The sequence below is a fragment of the Erinaceus europaeus genome, chromosome 17 (genome assembly GCF_950295315.1).
Source record: "Erinaceus europaeus chromosome 17, mEriEur2.1, whole genome shotgun sequence".
NCBI lineage: Eukaryota > Metazoa > Chordata > Mammalia > Eulipotyphla > Erinaceidae > Erinaceus > Erinaceus europaeus.
In genome coordinates this window covers 62,125,114-62,152,965 of record NC_080178.1, presented here as the reverse complement: position 1 = coordinate 62,152,965, position 27,852 = coordinate 62,125,114, and the positions used below count along the sequence as shown (strand labels likewise).

Below are 27,852 nucleotides of genomic sequence, written 5' to 3'. Positions count from 1 at the left end.
TACATTTCAGGGCACTATGAGGATAAAATGCATCCGGCTTCCAGTGAGTCTGCTTGCCTTCCCTCTCCCCCTCCTTCTCTCCTTAGTCCAGGACACAGTAGCATCTCAGGCAGATGTGGAGCCCCGCCCTCTGCTGGGTGAGGGGAGAGCTGTCAGTGTGGGGGTGCAGGCCTGCCACAGCTCTGCCTGCCAGGTGCTTTCCCTCCAAAGAGGCTCAGTCCTCTGACCTCCTTTCTCTCCCTCTCAGTGGATAATTAGGGCCAATTGTGGGCTCCTTTTTAGTCTTTCTTTTTCTGAACTTCCAACTGGCTTCCTTCCTCCTTCCCCAGCAGGACTCGGGACACACCAAAGCAGCCCCCCAATACTGTGCAGTGGGAAGAAGGAAGGTACTTTTAGGGTGCTGGGGCACAGAGGTTGTCCCAGTATGAAAGTGCTTCCTGACTGCTCTGGTTGTGGTCCATGTCTTTCCTGAGAATTCTGTCCTAAGTTTAGGAACACATGGGCTGTCAATAAGCAATGTGCTTGGTGACCTGCTGTGCCTGCCTGCCCACCCACAGCCTTCCAGACAGTGATCCCTAACCACAATAAGATGGGGACAAAGTGAAGCTACCCCAGTGCCCCACTGTTGCCCCACCCCCAGGAACCCAGAACCAGATCAGCTGGGGGAAACTGGCATAAAGCATCCTGGTAAGTAACCAGTGTGGGGCTGAGATGGAAGAAGAAACTCTAATTCTCAAGGTGTGGGCTGGGGTTGGTCAGGGGCAGTAAAGGAATTAAAACTCAGGGTGGGAAACAAGCACCTTCCATCACAAGACAAGACTGAACTTCAAATAAAGCTGCTCTAGGCAGGCAGCACAGGGAGCCTGGTGGGGCTGCCATGACAGAGGAGCGTGGGTCAGGGGCAAGAGTGGCAGGTCTAAATGGTAACACACAGGAGCCCTGAAAATAGACTGAAAGGGACAGGTGTGCCAGGGGCAGGGAAAAGGAAGGCTCCCTGAAAGAAGAATCTCACTGTGAAGGTCAGAAAATCTGGTGTCAAAATGTTGGGGTCTCAGCAAGTATTTGCATCTTGGGGTCGGTGCTGTGACTGCCTGTGCAGGCGCAGTGGGTTCTGGGAGAGAGTGGTGCTGGGATGAATGCTCTAGCCAAGGTGTCCTCGCCGCTCCAGCTCTAGCTCCAGCTCCAACTCCAGCTCCAGCGGGCGGAAGGCTGCCACATGTTCCCATCACGCCTCCTCACCTGGAGCCAGAGCTGGTTGCCTGCTGGCTGCTTTGCTAATGGCTTCCAGGTGTGTCCTTGGTGACTGAAGGGTGCCCAACTTCCACCTCTCTGGTCACCTTCAGCCCTAGAAGCTGGGCTGGCCAGAAACAGGCCATGAAGCACCTGAGAAATCTCATTCCCAGTGGGAGGGGATCAAAGAACAGACTGCTACCTTATGAGCTCTGAGTCTCCTGGTCACTGTCATTTCTAGCTCCTCAGTCCCAGCATGTGGGGACCAGGGTAGCCTGAAAGTTGTTGTTTGGGATGCAATGGCAAGAGTGTCTTGTGTCCTTTTGGGGAGAAGGGTTGGCCTCCATGTGGCACTGGGCATCATTGTGTGGGTCCCTACAGACCTGCTTCTCTCCACATGTCTGTAACTCCTTCTGCACATTATCCCTCTAGCTGTTTCTGAGGCTGAATGCCTATGTTTCTCTGTATCTGGCAAAGTGGCCCTGACTGTGATAATGACACCCACCAATGTTCACGGTCTCAGAGGTGGAAGTCCAGTGTGGCCCTTCCTGTGCCACCTCCCAAAGGCCATCAGTTTTGTTTCAGAGTTATTTCTGGCTCAAATCAAAGAAATCTGATTCGTGCTCTGCTGGTGTGACTTAGGTTCCTGGCTGCTGAACTGCAAAGCAATAGGGTGGGGGTATAGAAATCTCTCCCCTGAGCTCTGCAGTAGCACCTAAGGCTTCAAATACCCCGGGACTACTGAGCCTATCATCACTGTCACCAGCCACGCCATTGTCCCACTATTAATGCCAGAAACTTCTAGCTATTTTCTCTAAAGGATGGCACCGGTTTACTGGACACATTGCCACCCAGCTCAGACTACTTTCCAGGGCTTTTAGAGCCAGTTTAATGTGGCTCTGTAAGTCACAGTGATGAGTGAAATTATATATCCTTTTTCTCTCTAAGCCACATTATGTGCTGGCTGGTTGGTGCTCTAGGAGATACATTATTTTTTCTCTAGCAGCTACTTTTTCATCATAGGAATGGGGGCTACACTATAGGGAAGGCAGAGTAGGAGGCTAGGAAGAAGGTGGGTTTCTCAGGACTATAGAGAGAACATTCAGACGTTGGACTCAGGATTGTAACATTTGGGTTTTTTTTTTAATAAGGAAAAAGAAACATGAACTTTTTACATTATTTAAGAGATCATGTTGGGGTCTTCCTGTCACATAGATCAGAATATATAATTTATGTTAACACATATTGCATTAAATTGTCTAGACTAATGACCTGAGTATAAGAAACTGGGGGTGTAGGGGAAGGGGCAGAGTGAGATTAAATTAATTTCCAACATAGTGAGTGATTCCTGCCCTTAGGAGTTGTCATTCTGATGCACACAATATCAAGAAGGATGAAAGCAGCCAGTACTGTGGACAGATCCTAGGACTTCATGAGTGATAGGGCAGAGCTGATACACTCATCATCCTCCCACCCCCCATGTGCCAGGCACTGTGCTAGAAACTGGGATTAACACCAACAGATATGTCAGCGAACACTGAGTTCTCAGGACCCTTTCATTCTAACTTTGGCTCTGGGATCTATAATGCTGTGATCATAGGAGTAGATGAAATCTATGACTGAGTCTATAATTATAAGGCTCTCAGTCAGTTCCCTGCTGTTGTAACAACCATCCCCAAAAACTAGTGGCTCAAAAGAGCAACTGCTTTTAATTGTTCAAAACAATGTGAGTCAGCAATTTGGGTTGGAGCTGGTTGGCTTCACTCCCCCGAGGTCTCCGATGCAGATGCAGTGGAGGGCAGTACGGGTGAAAGGGGTTGTGTCATCTGTTAGCTGGCTAGTCTGATGAGCTTCCTCTGGGGAAACTCATTTCTGGTCTTTTTCCTCTAAGAGGCTCACTTGGATTCCTACATGTGGAGGTTTCAGGGGAGTAAGAAGAGATACACCCCCAGGGTGCGTTTCTTTTTTAATCCTCTGCTCCTATCACATTTGCCAAGGTCTCCTTTGCTAAAGGAATTCACAGGACCAGACCCAATCAGTGTTGGAAGGAACAACTTGACAGCACAGCTGCAGCTAGGGCCTGCTGAAGAGTATGCACTGGGGCCCATTAATGTAACAACCAATCCACAGGCCCTAAGTGTTCCATTTACCACCATTCACTCCACCAGCACCATAAAGTCTCAGTTCCAATTCAAACAGACACAGTTGGTTCTACACTCTCCCTCCTCTGTGGTTCTTAGAATTTAATGTTGCAGTCCCAAAGTTCTGTTATCCTAAAAGTAGAAGGCTTGCCACAACTGAGCAGGATGGAGAGGGCAACAAGTGGTTGCTTAGGAAGTCAAGAACATGAAGGTTACTCCCAGGTCTGAGCAGGAACTCAACTACATCTCCCAACTCTGGGGCCTGGAGCAGGGTATGGGCATTAGCAGCAAGCTAGGAATCAGACCTAGAAGCCAGGTCCTATTCCATCATTGTTGTAGAGAGACCCCACAGTGTTCTCATGGAACCAACAGAGACAGCAAGCCTTGCCTGCTGAGTGACACAGGAAAGCACTAAGGCCAGAAGCAAATCTACTGACTTCCATCATTAGGAGTCCCAAATGTACTCTTACCTCTTCAAACTACATCAAAGCTATGGTGACCTTGAGTTTAAAAAAAAAAAAAAAAAACAGGCTGGGAAGATAGTTCAGCATGTTAGAACACAAGTCTTGCGTGCCTGAGGTCCCAGGTTTCAATGTTGGGCAGTGTTGTATGTCAGACTTAAGCAGTACTCTATTCTATCTCCCATTAAAAATAATAATAAGCGAGTTTGTAGGGCAGATAGCATAATGTTAATGAAAAGACTTTCATCCCTGAGGCTCCAAAGTCGAAGGTTTAAACCCTCATACCACCATAAGCCTGAGCTGTGTGGTACTCTGGCAAGTAAACAAACAACTCAAAGTAAAAAAGTAAACCTTTAATTAAAACAGGTTGTTTATTTATGCAGAGCTAGGTCTGATACTTTACCAACATTTTTCTTTCATTCAAATAGAGAAACAGTACCACTATAGTACATACTCTCATGTGGTCTCAGGTATTGAACCTGGGGCTACAAGCATGAGAAGTACTCTACCCAGTAAGCTAACTACCAGCCCCCAACACAGGCTTAGGAAAAAAAAACACCTCAAGACTGCAGTAGGTGATTGTCTGTGGTCTATCCTCACCTGCAAAAGAAGGGAGGGAGGGGAGGGCAAGGAGAGAAGAGTCCCATCCAGTTCCTCCCTTTCTCCCATCCCCACTCCTGCTCCAGATTCAACTTTATAAAATCCATGGACAGACCCTGCCTTTGCCTGGAGTTTCCATCTACTCTGCTCCCCAACTTCCCTAGGATGAGGGTGAAGCCGGAGCCTGGCTCAGCAAGAAGCCTCCGCCTAGGTGAGCTGCTTCTGACATCTTAGAGCCCGAGGCACCAGAGGCATCCCATCACTAGCTGACTGCCTTGTAGCACAGGCAGAAAACAGGAGCCAAGAGAGGGACAGGGACTTGTCCACAGTCACACAGCCAGCCTGTAGTCCACCAAGGCCTGAAGACAAAGTGGTTCACTCCCCTTTCCTAAATGTCAGGTTTCAGCTCAAAACCAGGGGTAACAGATTCAGCATAGGGCCCCACTTAGAAACTGTAAAGCAAGCAGAGGCAGTAAAGAAATGGGGTTCTTGGTTAGGAAATGGATCACTCAACAGAGCACACACTTTACCATGCTTGAGGACCTGGGTTCTCAAGGGAGCACCATGCACAAGGAGAAGCTTCACAAGTGGTGGAGCAGTGTTGGGTGCTCCTGGAAAAGGTGAGGAGTCTGTGGGAAGTGGTGGAATTGTGCAGATGAAATACCAGTGAAGCCCTGGTGGCAAATATATGGGTTCCCTGGGAGTCTGGGGAAGGAGGGAGGGTTGAGATGAGAACCACTCAGGTCTTTCAAATGACTCATCCAGCTCACCTATTCCAGCCTGCTCCCACAGGCCTGGGTGGCAGAGTGGGGGAGAAGGGCATTAAACATTGGAGAGTTATTTAAAAACCAGTTGCTGGCCCCTCAGACTCAAAGTGTGGCCTCTGCTGACTCAATGGAGAAAATGAATCTCAGGTCTATGGATTCTCTCTCAGGCAGAGGGGGAGGAGGAGTGAGCAAGGGAACAGGAGCTGGTGGAGGAGTGTTCCCTTCCTGCCAGAGCTGAAGAGAACCTGGGCCTCCCCCACCACTAATGACTGAGCTTCATCACATCAAGCCTGGAGGAGGGGATGGGACAAGCACGGAAAGGGAGGCAGGCATGAGAGCTGCCAGGCCAGTAGGCTGCTGCAGCATGAGACTGGGCACCCCAAGCCAGCTCACCCCACTTTCCAGAGGGGCTGAGGTCAACCTCAAGGTCAGACATTAATTCTGTGCAAATCACAGTATTAAGTATTTCCTTCTGCTACAGGACCCCTCACCCCTAGAAGGTCAAAGGGTGTGGGGCTCAGAACCCCCCATCCCCTACACCTGAGATCTGACCCTCCATATGTGTGTGGCTTGTCTGCAGATAAGGAAACAGATCTGGAAAAGAACTGAGTCAAGTCACATAGCATCAAATAGTATCTGGGTCCACTGTGGTTTAGCCCAGCCCAATACAGGGAAGATGGTTTTCTAGCTCTGCTGGGGCGATAGTAGCTCTCTTGCTCTGAGCTCTGAGGAACCCCTGAAGGCCTGAGCACTTCACCCACAGGCTCCCCTGGGAGCTGACTCAGTCATACTCCCCACAGAGGAAACTACAATGGGGAGGGCTGCGGCAGAGGAGATATGCAGGAAACCCGAGCTCCCACTGGACTCAGGTCCCAGTCTGCTGTGCAACCTTGAGGGAAGCATGTAACCTTTCTGGGCCACTAGCTCTGGGTCTACCTTGCAAACAGAGGCTCCTCAGCAGGCCTGTCTCGCAGGGATGGGGAAGGTGGATCCAGGGACTTTAAATCATTATTTCGTTTGCTCTTTCTTCCCTGGTGCCTTCTCTTTGCTGAGCTCCATGCCATGTGCTGATTAAACAGGGCATGAAAAAGATCCTCCACCCTAGAGGTTGATGATCTAGGGGGTCTGGGGAGCTTCAGTCCTGGTAGCTTAGTGAAGATCAAAAGACAGGAAGGGAGTCACAAGGGAGTCCTGGATGGTGCAGAACTAAAGCTAAATGACCTGGAAGGACAGTGCCCTGGACAGGACACTGAGTGGAGGGGAGAGAACACCCCATATGGGGCCAATGGTCCAAGAAAAAGTGCCCATGGGGGGGTCGGGCGGTGGTGCAGTGGGTTAAGCGCATGTGGCGCAAAGCGCAGGGACCGGCGTAAGGATCCCGGTTCGAGCCCCCGGCTCCCCACCTGCAGGGGAGTCGCTTCACAGGCGGTGAAGCAGGTCTGCAGGTGTCTGTCTTTCTCTCCCCCTCTCTGTCTTCCCCTCCTCTCTCCATTTCTCTCTGTCCTATCCAACAACGAACGACACCAACAATGGCAATAATAATAACCACAACGAAGCTACAACAAAAAGGGGGAAAAAAAAGGCCTCCAGGAGCGGTGGATTCATGGTGCAGGCACCGAGACCAGCAATAACCCTGGAAGGAAAAAAAAAAAAAAAGTGCCCATGGATGCATCAGAAAGTAAACACACCACCCAAGGGGTGATGGGATATGCTACTGAACACCTATTATATATTGACCATTTGTAACCCTAGGAGGAAGATGACTTATAGCTCCAGAAAACATTGCTCAGAAAGGCCCAGAATTGGTTCCAAAGTATTAGGGACAGAGTAGAGGAAGCTACACAAAAAGGGGCAAGGTGTGCTGAGTAAAAGCCATGCACAGAGACATTAAGTAGAGATGCATTCATTTCACTATTCACCATGAACCTGCTATGCTGGGGGTGGGAGGGGACAGGTGGGGCACATGGCATGGGAGCTATTCAGCCCCATGAAGGAGTGATTCGTTGTCCAAATCACGTGGTTATAATTCAGCAGGATGGGTCCTAGTCCCTGAGCTCCCAGGTTACATAGCTTTTCTTGTTCCTGTTCCAAAGCACTTTCCATTCACTGTATCATGATAGCTCTGAGAGGGCTAAGGAGGGCAGGATGCAAAAGCCCACTTGCTTTTCAGACATAGATTAATCTCAGAGGTGAAGCAGCCCAAGGTCCTATCAGATCCAGGGTCATTTGGCCCTGACGTGGCTTCCTGGGCTTAGGCTGGGGTTTCCTTGTAATGCTGGACCTTTTCAGAGGCAGTCCTGACCTTGGACAAAGACTTGGCATGGGCCCTGGGGCCATATTTCCAAGCAAAGCTTTGATACAGGCTTTGGGGCAAGTCCCTGGTGTCTGGCCCATTTGCCCACTTAATATAATTATTTTATTTTATTTATTATTGGATAGAGACAGAGAGAAATTGAGAGAGGAAGTAGAGGTAGAGAGGAAGAGATACAGAGAGACACTTCCAGCTCTCCTTCACCATTTGTGAAGCTTTTCCTTTGCAGGTGGGGATCAGGGGCTAGAACCTGGGTCCTTGAGCACTGTCGTGTGTGTGTGCCTAATCAGGTGCACCACCACCCGCCCTCCCCATTTCTCCACTTACACAGGCCATTGCCTTGTTCTCTGGTACACCTTCCAGCTCCAGGTTCAGTACCCCCAATTAAAGCTACTAGCTGCCCCACAGCCCTTTCCTGTCTCTTTCTCTCTCTGTCTCCCCCTCCCATCCAACTTCTTTCTGTCTCTACCCAAATATATATATACTCAGTGCCATCCTTTGATGGAGCTGTCACAGCAGTAACTTTGAAGGTGACAGTGGGCCAGAGCTGGGGGAAATGCAATTACTGAGGGAACAGACACCATGGCATCTGTTTGAGCACCTATATCCATGTGAGAAGACATCCCAGACTGTGACCTCTACAGACAGCCAGGGCAAGGTGAAGGGTGGTAGTGGGCTCTAGGCCATATCTAGAACACACACACTTGCATGCTTGGGCCTATGAGCTTTCTCCTTTGGGAAAACCCAGGAACTCACCATTATGGATTCAAAACCTCTGTCCACTATGTGCATTTAAGCCTACTGTTACTGCATGAGGCATGGCTGAGCCTGCCTGGAACTATACGTAAGTCTGTACAAGCACAAGTCTGTGTGTGCATAGGTAAGCACACCTAAGTCTATGTCAAGTTTGCCTCTACGTGCATAAGCAAATGTGTGTACAACCCTCTGTGTGCATCTCTGTGGACATATCCAATCCTGCATACAAGTTTCTATTCTTGTCAGCCAGCCAGTTCATGGGGAGGAGGACTGGGGGTAGGAGACAAGCAACAACAAAGGCCCTGGTCCTTACTGTAATTCCTTGCATAAGATCCAGACAGCTACGGAGTCTGTCTCTTCTTCAGTGGGATGGATTTTGGTTTGCCTGTCAGCAGTCCTCCCAGGGGAAGGTCCCTAATTCAGAAAAAAAGAGACTAACTCCTAGGATGGGAGAGCCTCTATCCCAAAGAGCTCTGCAAATACCAGCAGATCCAGTGTCAGCTTCTCCAGACTGAATAATTCATGCCAAGGCATGGAAGACGCCTTTCTCAGGAGCCTGTCCCTTTAAATCATGTCTGGAGCTTTCCAGTCCTGGAAAAAAAATAAAAAGAAAGAACAAAACAAACTTATAAACAACTCAGCTCCCACCTCAGCCCTGGCTCTTTCTGAGATGACCCTCCCACCCCCACCCCCACTAATGCTGCAAAATGTGCTCCTGTTCTCCCAGCATGGGAACCCTAAGCCCTTCCATTCCTTCACTCTCCCTCGGGAGGAGATGCAAAGCATCCCGGGGTCCTGAGATATACTGTAACAGTCTAGTGGGGCACACAGGTGCTGGGGCAGGGAGCAGAAAACAGGGAGCTGAATCACTACACCACTGAGCCCTAGGTCCAGGAGAGAAAGGCCAGGTAGAACTCCCTGCAGGAGTGGGGGCAGGTTTGGGGAAGAGGGGGATCCACAGATTTCCAAGCGGGTGAGAAGCGGTGAAGGAAACGTAGATCCCTTGGGACATGAGGTGGGGTGGGGTGGGGTGGGGTGAAGGAACTGCTAGGCCCTAGTAGCCAGGGTCGAAGAGCAGGGGGCTGAGGCTGAGAATCTTCCAGCCTCTGTTGGCACTGCCTCTCCTTAACCACAGAGATCAGATAGCGACTGAAAAACGAGTAACTTTCCAACCCACCTCACATCCCTGCCTCCTCAGGTAAGGGTCCCCTAACGCCACCCCTCCCAACTGCAGCTCTGCCAGCTTTCTCCGGCCCCGCCCGAGGGGGGAGGCACCCGGTGAAGCGCTGGGGAGGGGGGGTGACAGGGACCAGCGAGTCAGAGCTCCGCGACTCAAACTTCTCAGCAACCCCAGAACCCGAGAGCGGAGAGAAGAGCAGCCTCGAGCACCCGGATTCTCTGGAACCTCCCACCCCGCCTCCCCGTGGGCCAGGAGGGCGCGGAGACTCGGCAAGGGGCGGAGGCGGCGACCGGGAGGCGGGGAGGGGGAGGCTAACCCGGCCCACTCGGCTCCCAGCCCCTAGCGGCCGCTGGAGTCGGAGGCGGACGCGCGGGCGAGGAGGGCACCGGGGGCGGGAGGGCTCCGCTCCCCGCCGGACCCCTCTCGCCCCAGCCAGGAAGCTCCTCGAACTCCAGCGCCAGGGGACCGGCGACCGCGACTGCCAGCCGCTCGGGGTCAAGGACTCGTTCCGCCCGCGTCCCGCCCGCCCTCGGCGGCGCTCCGAACTCACTGGTGAGCGCGGCGCACGGGCGCTGGATGCGGGGGCCGCTGCGATGGCGCGGCGCGCGGGACGGCCGGAGCTCCCGGGGCCGCTGCTGCCGCGCCTGCTGCTCCTGGCGGCGGCGCTGAGCCGGCCCGCCGCGCCCTGCCCCTTCCAGTGCTACTGCTTCGGCAGCCCACGGCTGCTGCTGCGCTGCGCGTCTGGCGCCGAACTCCGGCAGCCGCCGCGGGACGTGCCGCCCGACGCGCGCAACCTCACCATCGTGGGCGCCAACTTGACGGTGCTGCGCGCCGCTGCCTTCGCCGGCGGGGACGCGGACGGGGAGGGGGCGGCGGCCGGCGTGCGCCTGCCACTCCTTGCCGCGCTGCGCCTCACGCACAACAACATCGAGGTGGTGGAGAACGGCGCCTTCGACGGGCTGCCCAGCCTGGCCGCACTCGACCTGAGCCACAACCCGCTGCGCGCCCTGGGCGGCGGCGCTTTCCGCGGGCTGCCCGCGCTGCGCTCCCTGCTGCTGAACCACGCGCTGCTGCGGGGCGGCCCCGCGCTGCTGGACGCGCTGGACACCGCGCTCGCCCCGCTCGACGAGCTGCGCCTACTAGGCCTGGCGGGCAACGCGCTGAGCCGCCTGCCGCCCGCTGCGCTGCGCCGGCCGCACCTCGAGCAGCTGGACGCGCGCCTCAACGCGCTGCAGGGCCTGGGCTCCGACGAGCTGAGGGCGCTAGAACGCGATGACGGCCTCCCCGCGCCGCGCCTGCTGCTCGCCGACAACCCCCTGCGCTGCGGCTGTGCCGCGCGCCCCCTGCTGGCCTGGCTGCGCAACGCCACGGAGCGCGTCCCCGACGCGCGGCGCCTGCGCTGCGCCGCACCGCGGCTGCTGCACGACCGGCCATTCCTGGACCAGGACGAGGCGCGGCTGCACTGCGCCGATAGCAGCCCCGACGGCCGCGGGGAGGAGGTGGAAATAGCCGGCCCGGAGCTGGAAGCTTCCTACGTCTTCTTCGGGCTGGTGCTGGCGCTCATCGGCCTCATCTTCCTCATGGTGCTCTACCTGAACCGCCGCGGCATCCAGCGCTGGATGCGCAACCTGCGCGAGGCGTGCCGGGACCAGATGGAGGGCTACCACTACCGCTATGAGCAGGACGCAGACCCGCGTCGCGCCGCCGCCCCGGCCGCCACTGTCGGCTCCCGCGCCACGTCCCCGGGCTCTGGCCTCTGAGCCGCCCCACAGTCAGCTCCCTGAGGCCTGGCCTGTCCCGGAGCGCCCAGAAGCCGAGCGGTGGGACTTAGAGGCCTGTCCCTGACTGGCCTGGCACTTTGGAGGATGATACCACCCTAACCCCGCCTCCCTCCCGGAGGCACCGCGCTGCACCCTTTCTCGGCAGCCTCTGACAGCTGTCATCTTCAAAGACCCAGGGGCACTCCCTTCTGACTGTAGAAACCCACCGCAGGCCCTGGGCTTGGCTCACCCCTCTTTCTGGAGGCATCCAGACATCCTGCCTTCGCATCTGAAAGTCCCAAACAGCCTCCGCCCTGTACCTGGAGGCCTGGCACCCAAAGAACATCAAAGCCCTCACAACTAGACTCCATCAACCCCATCCCAACGTGGAGCAGCGGTCAGTCTCTTGCCCAAAGCTCAAAGGCACCTACATCCCATCCTGCCCTAGAAACAGCAGTCCTACGTAGGAGTATCTCGCCAGGGCCTCGAGTTCCCCTGCAGGACCCTGCAGTATGGGAAGCTGTAGGGGAGGCCCCCTCCACCAACCTAAAGTGGTTTCACACCACCCACACCCCCAGCTCTGGGTCAGGCTCCTCCCTTCCTCTGCCCAGACTTGGGGAGCAGCCTCCCTAGAGACAGACACACCCTATAATAATAGCCTTAGTGTGGAGCCCATTCTCAGCCTTTTCCACTAAGCTCCGGTCTCCCAGTACTCAGAACTTGTCCCCATCTCCCAACCCTCTCAGATCATCTCCGGAGCCTGTGTCCAGCCCTTGGCCCAAGCCTTAGACTCTCTACCGCCCACCCCTTAGCCACCAAGTCCACTCAGTAGTCAGCCCTGCACCTCTCTGGGTCAGATTCCAGTTCATCCCTGGTGTGTACCCACCCCCAGAACTACCAGGATAAGTTTTTCAGCCCTTCACAATGGATGCAGATGCCATGCATCTCCACCCACACTGGCAGATCTTCACAGGAAGAAGAGTCCTGAGTGGGGGTCTCAGAGGCACTGGTCTGTCATGCCTGAAGGGATCAAGAGAGCTGGGAGCTACACCTTCCTCCTGCTGGTTCTCAGCCACATGACTCTTCTGTTCTGGAGACTCCTTGCTGCTGTGCCCCCCACCCAAGATTCTTTCTGGAAGAGGAAGGGGGTCCTGCCTCCTATCTCAAGCATGAGGCCTCCTGTTTAGGGTCAGAGCCGCAGCGCCCTGCCTTCTGCATGATCCCAAAGCACAACCGGTGAGTGGGGAGGGGTGGCCTCTCCCTTACCACCACCCCTAGGTCAGGCAGAACAGTGACCTGTGTACCTCTGCACTAGGAAGCCTCCCTCTTCTAGCCTCCTGGCTAGAGGCCTGCCCTCCCACCGCCACCCTCACATCCACCCTCTTTCTTCTCCCCTGCACCAGGTCTGGAGCTCCCCTGGGCAGTTTTCTATAAAGTCTGCAATAATCTCCAAGCCTCAGATCTTGTAAGTGGTGCCATTTTATTCCCTCTGACATGGGGTGTAGGAGGAGGTGGGAAGAGGCTGGTGGACCAGGGCCTTTGGGTGTGTCGGGTTGTGTGGCATAATGACCAACATGGGTGGACTTGGGAACATGAACTGGACAGTGGCTGCAAAGAGCAAGGCTGAAGCTAGATGCATGGAGGGACTTCCCTAAGCTATGGCACAGATCTCTGAGCCAGCCAGCCTCCTATTTTCTTTATCAGAGGTGGGGTCCCAGGTTCTCTATGAACCTCTTCCCTCCATTCCTCATCATTTTGGGGGTGGTATGGGTATGTTAATGCTAGACTGGCAAATGCAGGTGTCAGAAGAGGTTGTCAGCAAGGAACTCAAGTCAAACCGGACAGAAGAGGGGTTGTTATATGTGGCTTTGGCTTCATCCCTTGCCTGATACTCCCTTGTGTCTTGTTATGCCATGCTCACCCAAGGGCAAGAGCTTCACCTTGGGGTGAGAAAGGCTGAGAGGAGCATCACAGAGGTGATGGAGGGTGTTAACATGACCCCAGAAATGTGAAACAAAGACACAGATGAGTTCTGGGCCGTCAGGATCATGAGCAGAGATTTGTCTTCTGCCCTGGGGTCACCAGACAGGGTTCATCTTTATTCAGTCACAGGACCCCAGAACCACATAGCAATAGTTATGTCCACAACACCTCAAATTTGTGCCATCCCCACCATTACTGCAAAGAATCTTAGCAACAAAATGGGAGGCCTCCCAAAGTCCCTCCGTCATGGGGAAGGAGTCCCTCCCCATTGGGAGCATTGCTGGCAGTGCCAGAACGATCAACCCTGGACTCCCTGACTGTCCCAGCTCCACTTCTGTGATAGTAACACACTTGACCCAGCATAGTTTTGATGAGTTGAAGGATATGCATATGTTTTATTTATCTCCCTATAGCAAACCCCTGCTCCTGTGCCTATGTATTCCTCATAAATTCTATTGAAATATCCTGTCTGCCCATGACCTTCAAAGAGTGCTCTGGGGACCAGGCCATGACTCCCTCAATAAAGCACACACATTACCATGTGTAAGGACCTGGGTTCAAGCCCCTGGTTCCTACCAGCAGGGAGTATGCTTCAGGAGTGATGAAATAGTGCTGCAGGTGTCTCTCCTCTCTGTCCCTCCCTCCCTACCACCCTCAATAAGAAAGAAAGAGAGAGAAAGAAAGAAAGGCAAAGAAAGGAAAAGGAAGAAAGAGTCCAGGTGGTGATATACTTGGTTAAGCACACACATTACAGTGCACAAAGACCCAAGTTCAAGTCCCTGGTACCCACCTGCAGGGGAAGCTCCAGGAGTGGTGAAACAAGGCTACAGTTGTCTCTCTGTCTCCCTCCCCCTCCCAATTTTTTTCTATCTCTATCCAATAATAAATAAATAAAATATTTTAAAGGGAGAGAGAGAGAGAGAGACCTGGAATGATGGTGTTGTGCAGGTACTAAGTCCCAGTGATAACCCTAGTGGAAATAAATATACAGGTACTCTGTCAGTCCTCCAGGACAAAATAGGAACAGTTTCTCAGACCTAGGTTGGAGAACTGTGTCTCTGACAGGTCATCACCTCCCTGATTGTAAAGGTGTGCCCTGTAGTAGTGTAGTCTAAGACTTTAATATGTTTTGGCAAATAAATGTGCTATTTGCTGTGGGCTTGCTGCCAGCAAAAATATCTGAGGATTTTATGAGAGCTGCTGCTAAGCTAAGTAGCAAATCAATGGTTGTCAAAAATCTAACTAATTGAGTGCCTAATATATGCCTGTTGTTATTGAACCTCAATGCCATTAAATTCCCATTAAATGTCACTCATTCCCATTAAATTCATCTTGGTTGCAGAGTGTCTGTGACCTTTGGCCATGAGGGGCTATCCACAGGTTCCCAGAGCCCCTAGCCATTTCTCTTCTACAAATCCAGCCATCCTGTCAGCATCTACTAGGCACATCTCTGTAGTCCTATGGAGGAGCCAGGGTTAAGCAAAATCTAGAGCAAACAGACCCTATTTGGTTGCATGAGCTCAGTGTACCAACCTCTGAGTCAATCTAGAGAAGCTTCTTAGAGGAAGCCACATTTGAGGAGGGTTTTGAAGGATGGGTAAGTTTGTGGAGCAAAAGCTTAGCTAGTGCACAGGCCTGGGGTCAGGAGCAATTTTGCTAGCCTGAGAATTAAGGCAATGGCAGAGGTCTATGAGAGGAGGTGAATGGGAAGGTGGACTCCCCACATTCTCCTCTGGGAGGCAGTGGAGGGGCCTCCACTCAGGACTGTAGAGAAGAGTGATGGGCAAGGCAGCAGAGCTGCCTGGAATATCTCACACGTTCCTGCCTTCTGCCCATAGTCTTTAGGACAGATTTCATGCTGGACACTGATGGTCAGGGTAGAGGGCATCAGGGAATCAGAGCTAAGCCAGGTCCACAGGAGGCTGGAGGACCAGAGAGGTGACAGAAGAAGGGGCCCCAAGAAAGGGAAGAGCCCAGCTGCCTCCCACATATTACTCACTCACTCCAGACTCCAGCATATGGCTGCCTACAATCCTTTCTAAAGGATCTGCTAAAAATGTTCTGGGAATCTGAGGTGGGCAGGGGCCCAGGGGGCTGGGGACTGCAGGGAACAAGTGCCAGGGGGAAAACTCCTTCAGGTGGCCCCTTAAAAAAAGTGGGTGAGTGAGAACAGAGGTGTATGACTGTCAGAAGTGCAACAGACAGGACACCAGCCATGCACTCTGAGAAATATGTCAGACCTCCCTGGCTCCTGTGACCCGCTGAAGATGGTTGCATGTCCCTTCAGCAGCAAAGCCTGTAGCTTCTCTGACTTCTGTGCCCCTCACTTTTGGGATGGCAGCTGGTTAAGGGGGGGCTTGCATCTGAGCTCAGAACTGCAATGTGCCATGTCCCTGGGTCCCCAGACAGGAGGATACACTGAGCACTGCTGTATGCCAGGTGCTGGACACTCAGTGGAGGCTGCAGAGTGGCTCCTGCCTCCCCACTTTTTCCACACTGACTTGGACACTGACCTGGGACACATGTCCCCTTTCTGACTTCAGGACCATACTCTCTGGGCTGGGAGCAGACTTGTGACCTCCAGCTCTGCTGACTCTCACTGAGGTCCATCTCCCTCTTCATGAAGCCTCTGCCCAGCAAACTCTCAGCCTTTATTTATAGCCATTGCCTTTCCCAGCCTGGGAACAGTTCAGCCAGTTAATATTTCTGCGTATCTCTTCCTTTCTTCTCGCACATCCACCCACTTCCCTCAGCACCTCCCTGGAGCTGGCAGCCCCCTGCAGACCACAATGACAAGCCCTTCCTCATACCACAGGAAAACAGGCCCAGAGAATACAGGAGCCCATGCAAGTTATACAAGCCATCAGGAGCGGAGCAGATCTGGACCCCTGAAGACGCTGATCTGGGTCTGGAGCATGAGCAGAGTTGCCCCACCTCCTAACCTCACCTCTCCACTCCTGTGGTCATGCCTCCTGTGACCAGACCCCAGCCTGAGTGCTGGAGATGGAAAGAGAACCGCAGAGGACTGGGAAGGACTACTAAGCCTCTCAGAAGCTCCCCAAAGTTCCCAGAAACCTCTCCAGCCACTTGCAAACAGAAACCCAGCAGGAGGTGGAGGGCCTCTGCAGGAGAGGGGCATCTCCACCCTTTCCTGGAAATAGAGCAGGTTTGTTCTCAACACCCCAGCTCCTCCTCAGGCTCAAACCTTGTACTCACTGAGCGTCTTCTCTGCTCTGAGCACCTGCCCAAGTCCTCTGTAAAGATGTGGCCAGTTATGGTCACTGTGTGGAAGCTTGGGGACTCTGAACTCAAATGCTTGTCCAAACTAGAGTGAAAGGGGCCACTGCTAGTCATGATACTGAGACAGGAATCGCCTAGGGCTGTGCCAGGCTGGTGGGCCCTGGACTCTAGGAACTTTTGACAAAAACTGGAGTGGGAAAGGGAACATGCTAGACTGCTAGACGAGCTAGTCTACTTGTACGGGGTGACTAGCACATGTCCTGTCCTTGATCCTGTCCTCCAGCCAGGCTGAGCTGTGTCTTTAACACTCTTATATTTCTTTTTTTTTTTTATTTCTTTACTGAGGGATTAATGTTTTACAGTCGACAGTAAATACAATAGTTTGTACATGCATAACATTTCTCAGTTTTCCACACAATACAAACCCCACTAGGTCCTCTGCCATCGTTAACACTCTTTCAAAGCCACTCTCAGAAGCTCGGGTTGTAGTAACTGAGCCCAGCTACTCTGGACCTTGCCTGGGCTGCTTTCCCAGTGCAGAAAATGCTGTTTTTCTGACCCTCCTCTTCCTCCAGTTATTGTACTTCAACCCAGACACTATTGCTGACTGGTTTTCTGGCCCATCGTCTGCACCAGACTGGAAGCTCCCCATGAGGCTGGGTCCGGGTCCCCCTTGGGTTCCTTGTGCCAGGGAGATGAGTAGGGGCCCTGCTCCTCACCCACAGAAGTCCAGAGAATGGGGAAGGGGCATAAATAGGGTTTGTGGTCCCCCTCTTTTGTAGGTTGCTCTACTGCTCTATAATAAAGCACTTATTGTCAGATGCTCACATCCTTCGATGCCCTCAGACCCCCTTCAGTGAACAGAGGTTGCCGTTATTTAAGATCTCTGCACACCCAGCCCCTCGTCCCTGTTCAGTCAAGAAAGTGAATAGAAAGAAAGACAGTCTTAAATCATGGAGACATGCAGAGCATTTCTGTACATGGACTCTACAGTCACAGCTCTGGAGTCCTCTGTTTGGGACACCTGTCCTGCATCCTCTGGCATCCTCTGCCCTAGTGGCCTGGCTTGTTAGCACCCCCCACCCCCGACCCTTAAGCCCTCCAAGGGATGGCTAGTGACTGACGTATATTTTTACTTTCTTTGTAGATGTGTGCCATCTGCTGGTCATAATCCACTTAACAAGCACTTTATTAAGGGCTTGCTATGAGCTTAGCACTGTGCTAGGAAGGTACTGGGAGTTGGCCTAAGTGTTTTACGTATATTAACCAATCTTAGTCTGATGGAAGTTCTGTACAGTAGGTATTATCATCTATATTTCCTTACCAAAATTAAGAAATTATGGCATGTAAAAGCCAATAGTTGGCTCCAGGTCACACTGCCAAATAAGGGACTGAGTTAGACTCGGAATCTATGTCCTTTGTACTTACACCATGAAAGAGTAAGTAAGGGAACCAGGTTGTGGCACCCCTGGCTGAGCGCATATGTTCCAATGAACAAGGACCCAAGTTCAAGCCCCCAGTCCCATCCTGCCGGGGGAAAGCTTCACAAGTGGTGAAGCAGTGCTGCAGGTGTCTCTCTCTGTCTCCTACTTTCTCTCAATTTGTGGCTGTCTTTATGCAAAAAAGGTAAAAAATATTTAGAAGAAGAAGACGGAGAAAAGGAAAAAGAAGAAGATAAGCTAGCAAAAGTTTCTTGTGAGGGAAATAAGCAGAGACACATGAGTGTGATGGGGAAGGACAGTCAGTGAAGGGAGCAGTCAAGGCAGACTCCCCTGAGAAGGAGTAAGTCTGACCTTTCCTAGGCTCTTGTATTTTGCTTCCATAGTTATCAATGAGACTCAGTACCTGCACAGTTCCACCAGTCCTGGGGGGCATTTTTTTCTCTTTTCCTTACTTTTTTTTGATAAAGATGAGAAATAGTGGGGGGAAGTAGAAACTACTGCAACAGTGCTCCATTGCTCATTAAGCTTTCCCTCTGCAAGTGGAGGCTGAGGTCTTGAACCTAGACCCTCATGCATGGTAATGTGTCTACTATACTGGAGGAGCCACCGCCCAGCCCTTCTCCTAGACTCTTGTCTACTGTAGATTCATAGTAAGACTTGAGGTGAGGTAACAGAGATCAACTTAGTTCTTTTTTAAAAATGTTCCTTTGGACAACACAATAGGCCCCTTTGTGGGCTCCCATAAGACCTAGCTTTCAACTTGGATCAACAATGGTAGAGAATGCTCCATCCTCCAAAGGGAGGCGGGACAATATACTCTATGCTACACCTGAGGAAGATGGGTCTTGATATTGGGGCAGCTTGGAATGGCCCTACTTATGACCACAGAATGTGTGCTCAGATCTACAGGGATGCAGAGATCACATAGGCTCCCAAGCTAAATATGGGCCCCAGATCACATCAAATCAATGGGGTTTACAGTCAACAATATTTATACACCTTTCCCATATTTGGGAGCTACTCTCTTCCCTGATCCAGCTTTCTAGTCCTTCTGCCAGCCATGACATTACCTCCCCAGACAATAATTAGGATCCACCTGCATATCAGATTTCAGTCTCAGGCAAAAAAAAAAAAAAAAATCTAATAGTATAGCCACAGGCCCTGTGGAATATAAATAAAATATTCCTACTAGCTATCTAAAAAATGGAGGGCCCCCCAACTCTTCATCTGCACTATTCCAACCTTTAGGTCCATGATTGGTCAACAATTTGTTTGGCTTTGTATGTTAACTCTATTTTCAACCACCAGGTTCCAGATGCTAGCAGGATGCCGACCAGACTTCTCTGGACAGACAACCCTACCAATGTGTCCTGGAGCTCCGCTTCCCCAGAGCCCTTCCCCACTAGGGAAAGAGAGAGGCAGACTGGGATTATGGATCGACCAGTCAACGCCCATGTTCAGCGGGGAAGCAATTACAGAAGCCAGACCTTCCACCTTCTGCATCCCACAATGACCTTGGGTCCATACTCCCAGAGGGTTAAAGAATAGGAAAGCTATCAGGGGAGGGGATGGGATAGAGTTCTAGTGGTGGGAATTGTGTGAAGTTGTACCCCTCTTATCCTGTGGTTTAATAAATGTTTCTTTTTTAATAAAAAATTAAATTTAAAAAAAATGTTCCTTTGGGGGTCGGGAGGTAGCACAGTGGGTTAAGCGCACATGGCGCAAAGTGCAAGGATGGGTGTAAGGATCCCAGTTCAAACCCCTGGCTCCCCACCTGTAGGGGGGTTGCCTCACAAGCAGTGAAGCAGGTCTGTAGGTATCTGTCTTTCTCTCCCCTTCTCTGTCTCCCCCTCCTCTCTTGATTTCTCTCTGTCCTATCCAACAACGACAGCAATAACAGCAACAGTAATAACAACAATGATAAACAAGAGCAACAAAAAAGGGAAAAAAATGGCCTCCAGGAGCAGTGGATTCCAGTGCAGGCACTGAGCCTCAGCAATAAACCTGGAAGCAAAAAAATTGTTCCTTTATTTTTCTATATGAATTTTAGACTCTGCCTTCATATATATACAAAAAAAGAAAAAGGAAAGGAAAGGAAAGGAAAGATAGGAAACAACCCTGTCTGCTGGAGAGACCAGCCTGTTAGAGCTCCACCTTGCATATCCAGGGTCTTTGATCCCTACCTCTATGATATCTCTTCCCCTCTCCTCTCTTCTCCTCTCCTCTCCTCTCCTCTCCTCTCCTCTCCTCTCCTCTCCTCTTCTCTCTCTCTCTCTCTCTGAAAAGTGACCCAGAGCAGTGAAATTACACATACATAAAATTATGGCTCATCAAAAAGTAATTTTAAGAATTCCAATATTTAAGTCTTTTGAGAATTGACATGTACTGATTATTTTCCCTTGAGAATTGGCCATATTTTTCTGATTCTTTGTATGCTCAGTAGCTTCAGATTGTGTCTTGGAGACTGAATATTATATGTGTAACGTTACAAAATGTTTGCTATTATAACTCCCTCTAGGATTATTTCATTGTTGTTGTAAGAGATCAACAACCAATTTAGATTCAAGCCTGAAGTCCTGTCTTAACTTCTGTGGGTAGTGATTCGAATCCCAGCACTAACCCACAAAAGAAATAAAAGAAATTTATCCCTCCCATTTTTCCAAAATTTGAAGGGAACCTTGGAGGAAACAGACTACCTCTGACCAGCCAGCCAAGCAATGTTCTGACCCAAGTTGCATATGATTTTATAGGGATATACCAAAAGGCTTTTCATCTATAGTCACTTTTCTAGAAATGCCACCTTACCTTCATGAGCATCTTCCTTGTGTGTTAGTAAGAACACTGTCTATTAGAACCTCTCCTAGATTCTCTGCTCCAACCATCTGTTCTGCTGAAACAGCAGTGGGTGAGTAGTAAAGCAGTGAAGCAACTTCTGGGAGTCCTAGCAGAGCAGGTGATGAGAACTGAACAAGAGGTATGCCTGGGACTGGGCAGGACTCCAGCTGAAGCAGTTGGTGGTACTAGAGATAAAAGGATGACATTGCCCAGGAACCCCAGGGGTCATGCCACCCATCTGAGACAAGTCTGATGCTTGGCAGCTTCTCCACAATCACTGGCTACAAAGAGTTGGAGGAAGGATGATAAGGTTCTTGGCATCTCCGGGAGGGACTAGAGAGACAAGGTTGGAATGGGGCAGCAGACGAGAGAAGGAAATGCCTGACCAGTCCAGGACCTTGTCCACCAGTCCCAAGCCACTCAGGATATCTCCTGAGTGGGCTTATGAGACATAAAAACAAACAACAACAAAACAAACAAAAAACAGAAGTGGCCACAGCAGAGCCATCATCTGTTACAAAAGACCTTTAATAGTCTCCTGTGATTCTTTTGTTCAATTGTCCTGTTAGAACTTAATAAATTGTGATAATTTATCTGACAGAATAAAGAATGCCACAGGTACAATAGACAATAAACTTGGCAGATGACCCAGGAATGAGTGTCACGAAAATAACCACTTAACAGAAGGGCCACAGCCCTGGAGACCTGTCCCTGCCACCCAGTCATTGTCCATGCCCAGAAGCCCACACACAGTCATGGTATCAGGTTGAGGACTGGTCAGTGGAGGGCACCAACCCCCAGCGATGGTTAGACCTTAATGTGAGCAGAGATGTCCCTACCCCTACCTACCCAGGGAACCAGTCACTTATCTCCTGAGAGCTCTGCTAACCTGGTGCTCAGGCTATGGGTACACCCCCATTTGTGAAGCTCTCATCTTTCACCCCTGCCCCTCCTATGACCTTGGCAGAACTCCCTATGAGCTGGCAGGGCCTGGCACCAGCCTCGTGTCACACATGGAGAAAGGAAGGTCATGGGGCACTTCAGGGTATGTGGCCTGGTTGGCACTGTAGCTCATGCTCTGCTGTATGTTGTGCCCCAGGCTTTCTATTTTGGTCTAGGAAGCTCTGGAGGGGTGTCTGGCAGGATTCAAGTGCCAGGAGCCCCTACAGGCTTCATCAAAGTGCCTACCCTTTACCTTTGAGGGGGGCTCAGGCAGAGGGATATCCTGGAGAGAGGACTTGGAGGGCTAGGGAAGGGGCCTGTCTTTCTTCAGGCATAGACTTGGCTATCCCCCAATGTGCTTGCTAATCCTGTTAAACTCAACCCAAGGACACTTGCTGCCTACAAGGCTCTAGAAGGTTCTGCCTTCACAGAAGGGTCAGTGGCTGTCAGGTCCTCCCTTGGTGTTTATTATGTCTGGACTGTCCTCACCTGGCTACAGTGGAGCCAATTCTGTCTTCTCCTATAGCACTGTTCCTCCTGTCATCCCATGGGCCTGGTCAGGAAGCTGGGGTGTCACGCTGAGATTCACACGTGTCCTGGATGGGAGCCAGGCCTGCTTTTACTCCATATCCACACCACATGTGTTCAGCCTCACTGAGCACCTGGGCCAGAGTTTCAGGGTGAATGGGCTGCAAAACTATCAGGTTAGAGGGGTGGGGGAGAAAGGGAAAGGAGAAAGAAAGAAAATGTGTAAGCAAATGACTGGGTCTGGGTTCCTGACTCAAGTTTGAAGACTAAAGATACATCAGAATGCTGAAGCCATTCCAACATGGAAAGCAAGACTGGAACCTATGTTTGCTGGTCTAGGATCACACCTTAATTGGCATGGTGGTTTGAAGAAGTTTGTTTTCAGAAGAATGAGTGGAGGTTAAGCCTCAAAAGGTGAGGCAAATAATAGCAGAGTCTTTTCCTTGGAGTTGGCAATGAGGTAGGGTTGCCAGAGACCTCTTTCAGCCTCCGCCCCCACCTCCCTGCCTGAGAACTCCCTGACAAAGCTCTGCAGAACCTGGTTTAAAAATCTGTGTCAGAGTGTTTACAGGTGCTGTGGGTCCTGGGGACCTGTGCTTTGACTTCCCTTTCAGGGTGAAGAGTTGGGAAAGAGTAGTGAAGAGAGGAGGTTTCCTCTCCCACAGGCCTCTCCCTGAAGTGGTCCTGCAGGGGAGCAACGGAGGTGTGCCATCTGAGGCCGGGGCGGGGGGGTCAACATGATGGAGCTGGCAGGGCCAATGTGCACAAGGGCAGGAGAGTCTGTTTTGGTCCTTATTGACTTTAATAATAAAAACATCAGAACAGGTTAGATCCTGTGCCCATGAGATCTTAGGGAAGGCTGGAGTTTGATTCTCCCATCTGGGCTGCGTAGAAATGTCCAGTCACTGGCAGGACAGGGAAAAGTCAAGTGGGGCTCAGCAGTCAGGGTGATAGGCAAGTGTCACCAGGAAGCACAGGCAGTGACTGTTTTTCCCATGGGGCCTTGTGCTATGAAATAAAGGGGCAAGTCACATCTCTTTCACCTCACCTTTGGGGTTCTTTAATGGAATGGTGTGGGCTCAGTCTCACCTGTTAAGCCTGGGGCAGGGGGCTGGCAACATCAGAGCAGGTATGACATGGCCTTCCTGAAGTCTGAGGGATGGGATGTGTGGGTGATACCAGACCTGAGAGGTTCCAGTTCCAGATAACAGTTCCAGAAGCCCTCCTTCTCCTATGACAGTGCCCCTATTATCCCATGACCCTGGCCCAGGGAAGTGGGATGGCATTGTTCCACATCCACATGCTGTGTGGATATCACTGACAACACTATGTCTTGCCCCTCTTCTGTCCTGGCTGTCAGGTCCACAGTCCCCAGGCACAGCATTACTAAAGAGCATCTGAATGTCCCTCTCAGCTGAGTCACCAAGAGAAACTGGCCACTTCTCCTGATCAACATCTGCCTGAGTGACAAGGGAGACAGAGGTGGACACTGGTGGGACGAGGCCTCCCCCACTACAACTGTAAGGTGTTGAGAGCTCTCAGCACACCAACCACCTCCCAGCTCCTCCGGCCTCGATGTTCCTTTAGTCAGAAGGGGAGGGATGACTGTGCCAGGTTCAACTTGGAAAACCAAGACCAAGTGGTCCAGTGACTGGCTCAAGTCGAGTTGTCTGCTGGTTAGTGACATCAGGACTCCTAAGCAAACATTCCTACTGCTGCACAAGCTAACAAGCTTCTCCAGCTGACCTTGAACCCTAATTGAGCCCACACTCACCTGGCTGGGCTTAGAGACCATCGAGGCCCCTGGAGTCAAACCACAAAGAGCCAGTGCTGTGACCTGGCTTCTGGGGTCTAGAAGAGCTTCCTACCCTCAGTTCCTCTCCCGAGTCACACCCAACTCCAAGGAAAGGGTGCTGCAGAGGACTTGGTCACATATGGGGGCTGTGGGGAGAATGAGGTTTGGAGCCAGCTAGGAAACTAAAGAGGATCTCAGGGAGAGACTGAGGAATCCCTGATGCCTGGTGACTCCTCCAGACTGCAGCCCATGCTGTGACGGGTGCCCCCCTGGGGGGGAAAGTGGGGCCTAAGCTCCAGACTGAGTGATGCTCACACCCCTCAGCTGAGGCTGCCTGAGAGGGGCTGTGTTCTCACTCACACCAAGGCACATCAAGGCAGCCATGTGGCCCCAAGGGCAGTGAGTCCCACTACTCCACACTCCCACCCCCAAAACTTTCTCCTGCCCACAAGTGTCCTGAGGACTGAGGCTGAGGCTGACCTCTTGTCATGCCTCCAGTGCTTGGCATGGAGTGGAGATGTGTCAGCCAAGGATGGTGAAGCCAAATGAACTTGACCCTGATCCTCTGCAATTCAGTGTCCCCAAGTCCAGCTGGGACTGTGCTGCTTCCTGCAAATGGGGAAATTCTAAACACTGGAATAAGCCCCAAATGGTGTGGTGTTGTTGGAGAGAAGTTTAGGAAACCTGTTTGATACCTTTAGTAGTTAGGGGTAGGAAGAGAGGTTTGTTGGGGGCTAATCACCCCCAAAACTAAAAAGTCTGTACCAGCCCCAAAAGTCCCAGAGGAAGACGCTGGAATGTGGGAGTGTTCCTTGTGGTCTGGCAGCACTGTACCAGCTATAGCGCCCAGATGAGATGCAAACACTCAGCAAGCTCAGGCAGGGGGCAGACATTGGGGCACCTATAGTGGGGACCCCATGAGAGGCCAGGGGAGTGGGACTGCCCCAATCCTATGTGGTCCTGATGTGGGGCAGGGGCATTCAGGATTGTGTCTTCGTGACATTCAGAAGAGAAGGGTCAGGTACAGTGCCAGGCAGGTGAACCAAGCAATTTCACCATGAAAAATAGTTGCAGAGTTTCCCCTGAGTTGGGGGACTGAAGAAGGTTCTGATCCAGTATGTAGAACACTGTTTTGTTGTCTCCCTTTTCAAACTAATGTGGAGCAGAGATGGGAGCAGAAGTTGAGGAAAGAGCCCCTTCCCTGTTAATATATTAGCCTGGACAAAAGGTAAAGCTCTGAAAGTCCTATCAAAAGCTCCCACTCAAGCCTCATTGAGCACAAGCTCTCATTCTGTAATACGCAGGCTCCAGGACTGAGCAGCTCATGATGGCTAAGGCCACAGCTTACCATCAGAACCGCCCCCCAAACCCCCCCCCACACACACACACACACACAGGCAGGACCCAGGAGAAGCCATTCCCAGGTTGGAGCAGATGCACTGGGAGCTCTCCAAGGTCCTGTCACCTTTGTAGTTCAATGATGCCACAGAGGCAGACAGACCAGTGGCAATGGCTTGGGCTCCCCACACCAGACCCAGAGTTCTAAAGTTCTCAGGAGAACTTTTCTCAGAAGCCAGAGCTTGGAGGTCCCTCTACAAACATATGGTCAAATGCTTTGGTTTTCTGAATGAAGAGCAAAATCCAAAGAGGGACAAGAAGTTGCTGAAGGCCACACAGTTAAGTCAGCATTAAAGGCTAGAACAGAACTGTGTGATACTTTATACCTCTTCATCTTCCAACCCTGCTGCCATGAAAATGCCCCAAGCCCCATCACATCAGTCAGTGGGAACTGGGTGCCCACGACACTGAGATCCATGAGAATCATCAGGAAGACAAAGGTTTCCCAGCCTCCTTCCTCATAGGTGAGGGCACCTTGGTGGGACCTGCCAGTTTCTGGGGAAGGACCCCCTTCAAGTGGGGGGGGGGCACTGTGACCTCGTCACTCTCTCATCCCACACAACCAGCTGAGCCCTGGTAGTCACTCTGCCCCAGACTTGGTGCTTTCTGAAGATTTCTTTCTTTTCTCTCTTTTTCTCTGTATATTTATAGATAGGACACACATGACACAAGGTAGCTAGGATGTGACATCCTGACACTACCAAAATAGACTTGAGCTAATTCACACCCTTGCCTTAGACTGGTGAGAAAGTTGATCCAGCAGCTTTTCTCCATGCCCAAGACCTGCCAACCTTCATCAATGCCATTATCAGACACAGAGGGCCACCATGAGAGCCTGGGCATAGAAGGGGATAGATGTTTGTTGGTGTCCAAACTACAAAAAGGAGTTGAGTGAGACTCTACCCACAGGTTTGCCCCTCTCAGCCAGAAGGGGGAGCTTTTCAACATGGCCATCTTTTAGCTGCCAGAACCATGTCAACTACCACCTGGTACTGTGGCCATCCGTTCCCAAATGTCAAGCCTCCCTCTCCAACCCTACCAGTTTCCATGTCCCATCCCTCACTTTCTGCTCCACATCCCAAGTAAAATTCTAAGGTCTGAGCCATGGTGTCCTTTCCAAGGGTCAGCATGAGAAGTGGGGTGGGTTGGGGGCGGGGTGTTGGAGACATGAGACATGTGAGAGCGGTTAAAGTGGTGAGTGTGGCCCTGTTGGCACGGAGATGTAGGCCCAATCCTTAGGCCAGAGGTTACCACTGGCACCTAAAAGACCACTGGGGTCTTCTGGTGGAAACTAGAAGAACAAAGGGGAAAGGGTCTAGAACAGGAAGAAGACAAATAAGCATCCTAGTACAAGTGGACCAGAAGCTGCCCGGAGGAAGAGCTGCCCCCAGCCTATCTGTCGTTGAGCTGTGGAGAGCCGCTACCATCCTCCTCCTCTTTGTCGTCCTTCATGCCTTTCAGTCTCTGTCGGGCAAAATCCTCAAACACAATGTCGTCATCACTGGTGAGAGAGACAAGGAGAATGGGGTGTGTTTTCAAGGCAGGGAAAGGAGACTTCCCCAGGGGCACCCAAAGGGAGGGGGGCAGCCAGATGGGACTGACCCAGGCTGGTACATCTGGATGCCCACTGCTGGTCGAGAAGAGGGCCAGAACCCAATCGGTTTTGGAAATACCCAAGGAAAACAGACACTTGACTTCACTTTCCAAGAACAAGAATGTGACCCTGTTCTTGAAGAGCTGAAGGGAGGAGGCATGCCAAAAAGGGGAGCAGGTGGTTTTGTGGCTGGGCTGGGGTCAGAGGAAAAAGCTTATTCTCACTATAAGCAACCAGCCCCACCCCACCCCCCAGCAGTTTTGCAATACGTTCAGAACCCAAAAGAGGACCAAGAAAAACCACCAAGCCAGTCACAAACTACCCTGGGAGAGTCTTCTTGTTCCAATGCCCTTTGACCTTTCTGCAGAGACCTGTCAGCTCACATTCTACCCTAAGGGCTCTTGGACAGGACAGGTGAGTGGGAGGTGGGGAAGGGAGGTACCTGAGTGCAGTCTCAGGATTAAGAACTGTTTTTTGTTTGTTTGTTTACACCAGGTCACTGCTCTGGTTTATAGTGGTGCTGGAGATTGAACATGGGACCTTTGGTGCCTCAGTCATAAAAGGCTTTGCATGGGGAGTCAGGCAGTAGCGCAGCGGGTTAAGTGCACATGGCGCAGAGCGCAAGGACTGGCATAAGGATCCAGGTTCGAGCCCCCCGGCTCCCCACCTGCAGGGGAGTCACTTCACAGGCAGTGAAGCAGGTCTGCAGGTGTCTGTCTTTCTCTCCCCCTCTGTCTTCCCCTTCTCTCTCCATTTCTCTCTAAATAAATGAATAGAAATAAATAAATAAAGGCTTTGCATGACCACTATGCTATCTCCTCAGCCCAGAACTGCTTCTAAGAACTGTGAGTACACCTTTACCTTAAAATATGTCTGCTGAGGACCACCC

The 27,852-nt window shown here is 51.6% G+C and overlaps 2 protein-coding genes across 15 annotated transcripts in view; one reads left to right on the top strand and one right to left on the bottom strand.

Annotated features, from left to right (window-relative positions):
- The first annotated feature begins 9,737 nt into the window (after positions 1-9,737).
- On the top strand, positions 9,738-19,551 carry TPBGL (trophoblast glycoprotein like). 2 transcript variants are annotated; one of them, XM_060176825.1, is made up of 2 exons: positions 9,738-12,442; positions 19,180-19,551. In XM_060176825.1, the coding sequence occupies exon 1, from the start codon at positions 10,040-10,042 to the stop codon at positions 11,204-11,206; it is 1,167 nt and encodes a 388-aa protein (XP_060032808.1). In that variant the 5' UTR covers positions 9,738-10,039; the 3' UTR covers positions 11,207-12,442; positions 19,180-19,551. The 2 variants fall into 2 exon arrangements, with proteins under 2 accessions (XP_060032808.1, XP_060032807.1); XM_060176824.1 differs by lacking the exon at positions 19,180-19,551 and adding an exon at positions 12,610-14,500.
- Positions 19,552-21,216: 1,665 nt separating this feature from the next.
- The window catches only part of ARRB1 (arrestin beta 1), a 98,973-nt gene continuing 92,337 nt past the window's right edge, over positions 21,217-27,852 (bottom strand). For all 13 annotated transcript variants that reach the window (XM_060176818.1, XM_007520235.3, XM_060176819.1 and 10 more), the window contains one exon: positions 21,217-26,870. In XM_060176818.1, the coding sequence (XP_060032801.1) occupies positions 26,762-26,870 (109 nt within the window). In that variant the 3' untranslated portion in view covers positions 21,217-26,761. The remainder of the gene's footprint in view (positions 26,871-27,852) is intronic.

What these genes read in the sequence shown, in the direction of transcription:
- TPBGL (XM_060176825.1), top strand. Translation starts at nt 10,040, where the DNA reads ATGGCGCGGCGCGCGGGACGGCCGGAGCTCCCGGGGCCGCTGCTGCCG.